Raw genomic sequence first — 11462 nt, forward strand, 5'->3', positions numbered from 1 at the left:
TGTGACTTATTTAAGTATTTTTTCATTGCCAGCATACATAATACGTGTCCAAACGGAAAATTAATGTACAGTTTAAAACTCATTTTTATTTGCTAGAAATGAAGCTGAAACTAAATGTCTCCAAACTGTCCCATTTTGTTTAGTCTTTGAATTAGAATAAATTTACTTGCCCCCCAGTTTCGCTTAAGCCTTGTCCCAGACTAAAATGCATGTTTGAGCTGTTTTAACTGAAAGCAACTTTCACTCACATATCTTAAAATATGTCAGGGCCATTGTTTTGTCTCAATATGCACACCAGTAATGCTTTTTAAAGCATAAATATATAAGCATATTTATAAAAGATACTTAAATATCCTAATTAAACCAGGGCCTAATCCTGGATTAATCTAAGCCCTGTCTGTGAAACCGGGCATTACTTTACTAATCTTAGTTCCTCTGAAAATGTATTTGACACGTCGACATAATAAATTATAACAACCCACTGATGCAGATGATACCAGTTCTGTCATTTAACATTTTTTATATTTTTTTGTGAAACTTAACTTGCAGGAGGATGATGCTCTTTTATGTTTCCTCTCCTGTTGTTAATTTATAACGGGTTCAAACAAATTGAAAACTGAAACAGACTGCTTGAGAGACGTTCGCCTAGCACTGCTTCTAAGCAGTCAACATTTGTCTTTGAGCGCCCTCGCGTGGTGAACAATAAAATTACCACCGTGAAAAAAAACAAAAAACAAAAAAAAACTACATTTCCTAGCACGACTTCCGTTGTTAGTCGGAAGTAGATTTCATAAATTTTGGTACATACGGAAGTGGCACGTCCATAATGGTAAGATTAACTGAATGGATGTAAAAGTGTTATGCCTTTGTCGTTCTCGTTTTAAATATATTAATATTACACTTTATAGGGCGCGCATTGTTTGTCTAACTTTCTAGTAACTGGGATAAATAAGATACACGTTTCACACTGTATAGTTCGTTGTACGACCTCATAATTCACCAACACAAAAATAGTTATTTGTTCGTTTACATTTATTTGTTCAACTTCAATAGTATATATTTTTTCATTTCTTTATGACTGCTGTTGAATGCAGTAGATTCAGGCATTCAGTAGATACCCTTCATATACACCATACGTGGAGTGCAGGGATGACGTCAAAACGTTCCCTCAAAATTTGGAAACCTATGGGATTTTTTAATGTTTTTTGTCTGTTGTTTTCAATTTATGAGGGAAATACGGTCTGTGGAAACCATAACTTGACGATACTTGAACGTTTGAAGCTGTTATGTTTATTTAAAAATATATATATTTCTATTAAAGGTATAGCGGAGGATGTTTTACTTCCTGGTGGGTAGTCTAAACTATTGGTCCTCCTAATTGTCAATCATTCTGGTGAATCAATCAAACTTTTCAAAAAGTGGAGAGGGCGGGTCTTATCTAAAATTTGGAAAGATCCTCCGCTATACCTTTAAGTTTACTAAGTAAGAACTTTTTGTGTGTGAGTGTGTGCAGTTTACGTTGTTGATTAGAGCAAAACGTTCGAGTATATATATAAAAAAAAACTTCAAGTATCGTCGAGTTATATTTACTACAGTGTCAGACCTTATTTTAATTATTCGTCTTTTGTGTTTTGACTTTATCCCTGCACCACATTTTTGCAAGATAAACTTGAGTTATCATTTGTTTCTCCCAGGAGTATGGAGAACATTAAAAAGCCAAAATGTTAATTTCTCAAAAATGTAATATTTTTTAAAATATATTAACATATTAGGAAAGTGATACTTTATAATGTAATTTGCACTTATATGTGAGCCAAACCCTAAAAACGATTTCTTTTCAGGCAACTGGAGCAGATCAAGCTGTTGGCTTTGGACTTGTTGGCTTTAGTCTGTTACTGTTCACATATTACACTATTTGGGTCATAGTCTTGGTAAGTGTTTTTTTTTCCTTAAGACATGCTTTTTTTTCATATGCTACTGAACAAATATTGAAGTGATCAAACATTGATGCAAACTCTTCTGCCCTTTTTCCAGCCTTTCGTAGACAGTGACCATGTGATCCACAGCTATTTTCTTCCACGAGAATATTCAGTCATACTTCCTGGAGTCGCAGCATTAATCCTCTTACTATGTGTTGGTAAGTAAAGCAAGCAATATGTCACCGTTAAAAAAATGAGCAGTATATGGACTTAATAAAAATGTTATTCATTAAATTCAACAGTACAACCATGTTAATTACTCATGCCAAGAGAGCGAATGGGACTTAACCACTAAATCTTTATTAGATTGCAAGAAAAAGTTTTAAACAGAAAATGTTTCTGATTAATCTAGTGATCAAATTTACCCTCATTTTTTCAGGCACCTTCATAGGAGTCGTAACATGGAAGAATCGAAAGCCTAAGAAAATTGATTAAGACCCTTCATGCTACTGTGATTTCTCTGGTCAGAAGAACGAACTGTGTTGATTTCACTCATGTACCACTTCCTGTACACAGCCACGTGAAGCTGCTCTCCTGGATTCCAGTCATGTTCACGTGTTTGGTCAAATAAAAATCATTTTAGTAGCCAAAAGCAGTACTGAACATTTAGTTAAACAGTAGTCTCATTGAGCTTTGTACATCCCGTCTCCACAACCTTGACTTAAGACCACACTAGTTGTGAGATGTTCAGCTTTGGATAATTATTTCCATAATCAGGAAGTTAAAGGCAAATAATACATGAGATCATAATTTCGGCACCTAAGACAATGGGGAAGATATGTTTGTACTTTGTATCTGGATGGCATCTAAATGGAATATAGGATTTTTAAAAAATCATGCTTTATATTGAGGATGGTTTCAACTGTTCTCTTATGTTGTAAATAAACATATTTATAAGGTAGAGTGTTTGCCTCTAGCAGCAAAATAATTTAGGACAATAATCTAAAAAGAATGAGAAGGGAACTTTCTGTATAACCATACACAATCCCACATAAAAATAATAAAAATATGCAACATTTAGTACAATGCCATGTGTTTGTTTTTCTCACACTCTATCTATCTATCTATCTATCTATCTATCTATCTATCTATCAATCAGAGTGCGTGTATACAGAATTGTATGAGATCGATTTATTTGACAGGTGACGTTACTTTGTATTTTATAAAGTAGTGGGCTATATTATATATAATAGCCTATGTATAAATGTATATTTAAAACGTGTAGACCAATCAATGTTGTACTTTATATACACTCATAATCACTATTTAGTTTTGTCGGTGCGTGTATCAGTAACAGTGTGTGTGTGTGTGTGTGTGTGTGTGTGTGTGCTGCTGTGATGTGGGATGGGCCGCTGCAGTGATGAGAGACTGATCGAGCGCGAGCAGCGGCTCATCATACACACACCGGCCCCAGTGTCATGTCAGGCGAGGACAGAAACAGTGCTCTGATCTTCACGGACGACGAAATGTATTAGTGACCCCATAATGAATCGCACTGAGGTACGTACATAACATCTTTATTTATTAGACTATTCTATTCATTTTTATCGAAGTGAATGTAAAGTCAAGTTCCTCTGACAGTTCAACAAACGTCTTGCTGTTTTAAAATGTTCTGTTTGTTAAAATGTACATCAAATAGGCAACTATAGCCATGTCTGATTCACAATTATTTATATATATATATATATAATATAACTTTATTTCGGACTTGGCTTTCTCTTAATTCTGTCCTTCATACGAGGATCTGATGACAGAGGTCTTTTTAAGTCACAGGCAGAGGGAGGAAAAATCTTAAACGAGATTGGAAAATTGAATTTCTTCATACAGAACAGCTGATTACCATTACTGGAAACAAATAAACTTCTGATTCAAAATTTCTCCGGCATTCAGTTGACAGTGGTGAAAACCCCATTTAGGCACATTACAGCTGGGAGGACAAACCAAACAGGCTGAACTGTGAGGCAAAATTGTCTACAGTGGTTAACAACTATGATTTCCTTGCATGCAAACATAAAATACTGATGTATTTAAAGAGCAGTGCATTTATTGCAACTAATGGCATGTTATATTTGTGCTGTGAACTGCTGCAGGGTCTCTTTTGTTCTCCCATGATGGTGCTGCATTCAGTTATAAAGACAGATTTCAAATCACTTAGTATTTTCCTGTCTGAGTGACCACACATTAAGACCCCCAAGACACTTGAATAGAAATAGATTTTGACTTGTTTATCAGTTGTCTGGGAGACAGACTTCTACTGGTTTCAAGATGATGACAAATCTTTGCCATTATAACATGAGTATAGAGTGCAGTAATAACTTCTCACTTTATTATTATTTATATAAAATATACATATATTCAACAATTTGAGTATAAGTTTAATATTGTATATAAAAATCACACACACACACACACACACACACACACACACACACACACACACACACACACACACACACACACACACACACACACACACACACACACAAGGCTTTGCAAGTTGTTTGTAGGTGTGCTGTATTGAACTACATGGCTATTGTATGTTGTAGATGGAGATGTCAGGGCCAAGTGTGAGCAGACACAGTCGGACAATGAAGAGGAAACGGTGGGGTGGACTGAGGCAGCAATGGAAACTGCTGGGTCTGTTTGAGATCGACCAGCAACATGAGTTCTACAGTCTCACCTGTATGATGAAGGAAGGGCTATTTGCCGCTGTGCAGAACACCATTGACAACCCTTTACCTGTGAGTATTCCCATGTTTATGAACCTACACCCCATCCAGTCCCTATTGAATATCACTTTTTCCATTTTCAGGTAAAGATTACAGAGAGGAAAATGCAGTCAGAGCTAGAGTTTTGCCTTAGAGTCCATATAAGATATATAAAACAGAATTTCCTTTAAAAAAAAAAAAAAAAAGGAAAAAAAGCTTCACAAAGCTATTTAAAAATTTCACCAAGAAAATCTAGCCTTTTTATTGGGGTTATTTTAAATTTAATAAATTAATAATTAACTAGTGTTAGCATATCCACCACTCAAACTGTTATGAATACATTTATATGTACAGTGATGATTGTAATCAAACAGGTTTGGAATCATGTAATCAAAACCAAAATACAGTCAATAAGCTCACATTACATTTTCAGTGTTGAAGTGCATATAGAAATAAATGTGCGAGAGACAAAAGCATGATCAAACACCTCCAAGGAGACAGACATGTTCCATTTGACATTAATTAGTATGCGGGCTAACCTCCGTAGAGAGGAACATATTTCTCTCCATGGAGACTATGTGTTTGTGGTGCTGAAAAGGCACCATACAATGTTTTAGCTTGATTAGAGCTGTTTTTATCCTGGTAATTTGCTCAAGAGTAACAGAGCAGGGGGAGTGGAAGAGTAACCAAGTGTTTCGGTAACAAACACCATTATACTGTGCACGCATTGGGGAGGAGGGACAGAATTCAAACAATGCAATGTTTCTCACAGTGCTACAGTCCCACAAGAGCTAAAATCAGTGGCTTCTTGTTAACCATGAATAAGAGACCATGTAGAATGCAGATGGTTCAATGGCATAAGTAAATAATAATCATAAGTATAATATCTAAGCTTTAGTGTATTTTAGATGAACAAGATACTTTTCACATCTAAGGTAATGTAATGTATAATTGATGTATGTCAGATATAATGAACTAACAATGAAAAATACTTAAAACAAAGCATTTATTTATCGTAGCTAATGTTAATCGGAACATTTACTAATATATTTTTAAGGTCAAAAGTTGTATCTGTTAACATTAGTTAATGCACTGTGAACTAACATGAACATTTGTATTAATTATTTGTTCATGTTAGTAAATGCATTAACTAATGTTAACAAATAAGACCTTATTTGTAAAGTGTCGCCCTGTTTTGTAGTGTGGTGGCACTCATAGTCATGTGCTCGATCGCTAACAAACACACACACAGATGATGTTGCATACCCCTGATTCCATTGAATCCAGTCTGCTTATGCAGCAGTATGACTCATGAATGTGCTGCCTGTTGTCCAGGGCTTAAAGCATCTCTCTCACACACTTAAACAACAAAAAGAAAAACATTGCCTGCAAAAGCAAGTACTACTACAATATGAATACTTATCATTACTGATCATATATTTTGTTTTTAGGATGAGCTGTGTGAAGATGACTACAATTTGGAGGTTACTCAAATCCATAAGGTACATATACATTAATGGAAAAAGCGGACACTGCTTACTGCAATTTAGGATTTTTTGCTTTACTGGACAAAATGTGACGTAATAACTAAGCAGCTGTTTAGCATTGGCTTGTTTTGCTTGAATTATACATAAGATCTGTATGTCATCTGTTGTGTTTGTGACTGTGTGAAGGACTTCAGGATGGAGACGTATGCTGGGCCAGTGTTCGCCAGTCTGCGGCGCTCCCTGGGGATGACAGAGAAGGGATACCAGCAGTCCCTCTCCTCCGAAGGCAGCTACCTGCAATTTATCAGCAATTCCAAGAGCAAGGCAGACTTCTTTCTAACGTGAGTCAGCACAAATGTTTCGCTTGCAGGAGCATAAGCAACAGAGACGGCATAAAGAGGAGACAGACTGCTTGTAGAGGAACTAATGGGAGAAATCACATCGATAGAGGCATTGGTGTGTATATATATATAGTGCTGTGATGTGATTAATCGCATCTAACATGCTGTTCTTTTGAGCTTTCTATTTATCAAAGAACCCCGAGAAAAATGTATCATGGTTTCCACAGATATACTATGTTAAGCAACTGTTTCAACATTGATAATAATAAGAAATGTTTGTTTTAAAGCAGAAAATCAGCATACTATAATGATTTCTGAAGGATCATGTGACACTGAAGACTGAAGTAATGATGCTGAAAATTCAGCGTTGCTGTTACAGGATTAAATTACATTTTAAAAGTATTAGAGTAGAAAACAGCTATTTTAAATTGTAATGCAATTTCACAAAATGTACTGTATTTTTGATCAAGTAAATGTAGCTTTGGTGAACATACTGTACGAGACAGGTCAGTTTTTCAAAAAACAAACAAAAAACCTCTCTGACCCTCTCTGTATCTGTAAGTAAACTTTCTAATATCAATATGTTTGTTTGATATCAAACCAAATGTCCTTTAACACACATTTCTCTCTCCTCTGTCCAGTAATGACAAGCGGTTCTTCTTAAAGACACAGAGTAAAAGAGAAGTGCGATTTCTCTTGTCTAACTTGAGAATCTACATGGAACATCTGGAGAAGTACCCACACTCTCTGCTCGTCAAATTTTTGGGTGAGAAGCTGGCAGCTGGTAAATTAACTTTAGCAAATTTTACTGGACAAATATTTTATGTAGTTCATATGCATTATAAAATGAAATGTGTAATGCATGATGAGACGACTTAAAACCCTAAATTCTTATCTTTATCGCGTCTGTTTAAGAAATTGTCATGCTTTATTCATGAACAGGTGTTCACAGAATCAAAATTGCACATCAGAGGATGGTAATTATTTCATATATTAAATATCTTTAATTTCCTGTCAATATTATTTTATTATTTTATGGACCCCGAAGGTACATGTTATAAAACTCTATTGGTTTCCTGTGTGCAGAAGTACTTTATTGTGATGCAAAGTGTATTTTACCCTGATGACAGAATCACTGCAAGGTAAGACTTGCTGTGTGTTATAAATGGAAATGGTGTTATCGTTCTGTTCATTATCAGTCCTGTAAATATTTAATGTTTCTCATCTCCCCATCACATATGGAACTTTGCTTTTGACCTACTGTAATCCACAGTCTTGCACTTATTGGTCATTAAATTGCATTGGCCTTTAGCTGTTTTTTTTTTTGGCTTACACTGATAGTAAGAATAATGATCTAATCCATCACTCCCACCACCTTCTCCTTTACTCCTCCTCCTAGCTTTACATTCATCCTTCTGTCTCAATGTTTAAGGTATGATATAAAGGGCTGTGAGATGAGCCGGTGGACAGACCCGGCCCCTGAAGGCAACCAGATCATTATTGTTTTAAAAGATCTTAATTTTGAAGGACAGTTCATTCAGTTAGGTAAGGTCAGTTCCTTGTTGGCAAAGGATATGTGCTGTAGACTTCATCTGCACCATTACATTCAGTCTTATAGCTCCTTGTTCATATGACAGATCAACAGCGTCCTTGGCTCCTGCGTCAGGTGGAGATCGACACAGCCTTTCTTCAGACACTCAATGTGTTAGACTACAGCCTCCTGCTGGCCCATCAGCCCCTGCACCAGGATGAACTCAGCCAGACTCAGTCTTTCGGAACACTCATCATACGTACCAAAAAGTGAGCATAGTAAAGTTTAGTATACCATGCATATAGTCATCCATAAACAACCACAGACATTTACAAAGATGTTTTTAAGGAAGGTCTGCTTGTGTATATTCTGTACATATTTCAAATGATCCTGGTAAATAAGATCTAAATAACCGTCCTAAATCTAATTTTTATTGTTACTATTTCAGGGAAGTTAATGTACACTATTACTATTCCCATAAACAGTCAAGGTGTGACTGTGTTTTGAAAAGTGAGGGTTAATGTATAGTGAATGGAAACCTTCTTAAAGGAACACGCCGACTTTTTGGGACTTAAGCTTATTCACCGTATCCCCCAGAGTTAGATAAGTCCATACATTCCCTTTTCATCTCCAAGCGTGCCATAACTCTGTCTGACGCACCCACCGCTAGCCTAGCGCTAGCCTGCGAGCAAATCACTCCGCCCAAGAAGCAGTGCTTCGCCTTCTGAGAATATAGTTCCCAGTATGTATACAGTTTGAAGATGGCTGTGTCTCATGTGACCTTGTTATTTGTACATGCTGTGACTATACAAATCACAACATGTAAATAGGAAAATGTTGGTGTTATTTTGTCACTTATTGGGAGCAGTATGCTAGCTGGAGCCGTTTACCTCCAGTCTTTGTGCTAAGCTAAGCTAGTGGTGGGTGCGTCAGGCAGAGTTACGGCACGCGTGGAGATGAAAAGGGAATGTATGGACTTATCTAACTCTGGGGGATACGGTGAATAAGCTAAAGTCCCAAAAAGTTGGCGTGTTCCTTTAAGGAAGATGCCAGTGTTATATTGTCCTATAATGTTTTTTTTTTCTCATTTCGAAAGCTGCACATTTGCCTCATTTCTGAAAAGTATCTATTATATTCCAAAGTAAGAAAGAAATTACAGTAATGAATGCCTTATAAGGAATAGCAATAGTTATTCTTCTCTGAAATGAGACATCCTCAATGAAGTATTCAGCCAACAAATGCAACCTCTGGAGGGGGCAGCCTTCAAAATGTGATGTTTATCTCAACACACTGTGATTACTTAAAAAATTGTGTTGAATAGATACTGTAACAGTGGAGATTATAGTAATCTCAAGGTTGGTGCAGTTTGCTTTTCAAAATCTATTCTTGACACAGTCAGACGGTACACAGTTGCTTACGACTAGTCACCACTATCCCACATATTCAACTGAACTATACTCATGCTTGACTGATGTGCACACAAATGATAGAGATTTACTTTATATGATTAAGTGCAGAATACTGATTTTTGATTATGCTTCCACTGTTGACATGGTTCAGAAACAATATTTCCTTCAAGAAGTTTCTTTCTGCTGCCTCGTATCTCTATTTCAGTATTTAAGGATAACAGGCTTTTCCCTGACTGTGAATGTTCATGTTCACATCTGTTTCCAGATCCTTCTCCTTCTCCAAATGGCCAATAGCAGGCAGGCATGTAGACAAATAATATCTAGATTTAATGTCATTTTTAAAGTAATGTCTCAAAGAAATAACACAAACTAAATTACTAAACTAAACTATAATAGCCATTACTACCATTCCATCATTCATTAAACATCATCTCATATACTGTATATATCCAACTTCTAAACTTATATTTCACCCAAACATTTTTCATTTTATTTCATTGTCTTTTGAAACCTTTATGGCTTTGTCTCTTCCATAGAAACCAAAGGACATATTTATAGCAGAATGTCCCAGCTGCTTTTCCATACAATGAAAGTGAACAGTGATCACGGACTGTCAAGCTTTTCAATGAACAACTTAAATTTCAAAGTTATCATATGACTTCAGTATGGGCTACTTTTATGGCTTTTTAGGAGCGTGATGTTTTTGGTCCCCATCCACTTACATTGTATGGAGAAGAGCAGCGTGAACAAAACATCTCTGTTTGTGTTCCAAATATTCCTTTAAAAGCATGAAAAATTCAGGTGAAAAAATCAGCTGCAGAAAAACCAAGAGCTTCAATTCAGAAATAAGCGACAGCCACATATTTTTGATCGAATGTGTTCCTCTCTGACTGGTTGTTAGGTCAGTGAATGCAACATCCAGTCCTACACATGCTGCATCACCCACTGTTCCTGGGGTGGTGGCAGAGGAAGACTCCACACTCCTCTCCGCAGAATTAAATTGTGCAACAACGCAGTGTCACACAACAGAAATGCACAGTGGCAATGGAGGAACGGACTGTACAAGCCTAGAAGGAGACAAAATTGAGCAACCCAGTAGGATGGGAACAGATTCAGTCGATCTACAAGAGTTCCAGGCCCAGAACCGGAGACTGCTTCCCAACTTCAAGAACCCGCTTCATGTCATTGATGGATCAGAGCATCGTTACTTCATCGGAATTATTGACATCTTCACTGTTTATGGTTTCAAAAAGAGGCTTGAGTATTGGTGGAAAAGACTGAGATACCCACGGCAAACATTCTCCACAGTCAGTCCTCCAGCTTACTGTCACAGGCTGCGCCAGTGGGTTCAGGACCATACCAAATAAAATAAGACCTCTTGGAAAACAGAAGACAGCTTTTGAGTTGACCATTTTGAAGTGTCTGTTTATGAATAGCTTTGTTTAAATAAATACGATGCTAATGATAGTACTTGTTTAAACACTGTACTTCCAGTAAATGCAAAAGTTAAAGTTAAAGTAATGGTGCAGTGACCATTGCATAATGGTAAATTATCAACAGCAGCAGGGTCCCTTATTTTATACTGTCTTTCATTTTCCGCATCTGTTATGTGAAGCTACATAAGTGGGCATTCGAATGTTTTTCTTTCCTGAAATATTTATGCAGTATAATAAAAGAATGTTTAAGATCTGTATCTTTTCTTCTTTAAAGTTTTAGTTAGACACCTTGCCCACCTTGTCAGATGAGATATCATGTGTTGAGCAATTTGTCAGCAAATTATGAAATGGTGGATTTATATCCCTGGAGCTAGCAGTTTTGAGCAAATTTTTTAGGTATTCCGTCTAACAATAAGATACTGTAAGTGAGGTATATATACTTTTGAACTGCACATTTTATGGCTTCCAATAATATAAACGTTACAGCATGCATCATGGCTTAAATGCAAATAAATCACGATTCAAATTGTTTTGCTCCCCTCCATTATTTTATATATAGAAAGAGCAGTTT

General features: G+C 36.4%; 2 protein-coding genes across 2 annotated transcripts; both read left to right on the forward strand.

The window, feature by feature from the left end:
• Window positions 1-21: 21 nt before the first annotated feature.
• dpm2 (dolichyl-phosphate mannosyltransferase subunit 2, regulatory) lies at window positions 22-2999 on the forward strand. Its single transcript, XM_082170685.1, has 4 exons — window positions 22-829; window positions 1842-1931; window positions 2035-2137; window positions 2359-2999. The coding sequence occupies exons 1-4, from the start codon at window positions 827-829 to the stop codon at window positions 2412-2414; spliced, it is 252 nt and encodes an 83-aa protein (XP_082026811.1). The 5' UTR covers window positions 22-826; the 3' UTR covers window positions 2415-2999.
• A 106-nt stretch (window positions 3000-3105) lies between these two features.
• On the forward strand, window positions 3106-11418 carry pip5kl1 (phosphatidylinositol-4-phosphate 5-kinase-like 1). Its single transcript, XM_082170665.1, has 10 exons — window positions 3106-3479; window positions 4526-4720; window positions 6139-6189; window positions 6361-6515; window positions 7157-7281; window positions 7458-7492; window positions 7602-7657; window positions 7948-8060; window positions 8153-8315; window positions 10357-11418. Exons 1-10 carry the CDS (start codon window positions 3465-3467, stop codon window positions 10820-10822), a joined length of 1374 nt encoding a protein of 457 aa, XP_082026791.1. The 5' UTR covers window positions 3106-3464; the 3' UTR covers window positions 10823-11418.
• Window positions 11419-11462: the final 44 nt, after the last annotated feature.

The sequence above is a fragment of the Leuciscus leuciscus genome (assembly GCF_965113295.1).
Source record: "Leuciscus leuciscus genome assembly, chromosome: 5".
Taxonomy (NCBI): domain Eukaryota; kingdom Metazoa; phylum Chordata; class Actinopteri; order Cypriniformes; family Leuciscidae; genus Leuciscus; species Leuciscus leuciscus.

What these genes read in the sequence shown, in the direction of transcription:
- dpm2 (XM_082170685.1), top strand. An exon ending in CTATTTGGGTCATAGTCTTG is followed by an intron (nt 1,932 to 2,034) that starts GTAAGTGTTTTT and finishes CCCTTTTTCCAG; the next exon opens with CCTTTCGTAGACAGTGACCA. An exon ending in AATCCTCTTACTATGTGTTG is followed by an intron (nt 2,138 to 2,358) that starts GTAAGTAAAGCA and finishes TCATTTTTTCAG; the next exon opens with GCACCTTCATAGGAGTCGTA.
- pip5kl1 (XM_082170665.1), top strand. An exon ending in CCATTGACAACCCTTTACCT is followed by an intron (nt 4,721 to 6,138) that starts GTGAGTATTCCC and finishes TTTTGTTTTTAG; the next exon opens with GATGAGCTGTGTGAAGATGA. An exon ending in AGGACAGTTCATTCAGTTAG is followed by an intron (nt 8,061 to 8,152) that starts GTAAGGTCAGTT and finishes TTCATATGACAG; the next exon opens with ATCAACAGCGTCCTTGGCTC.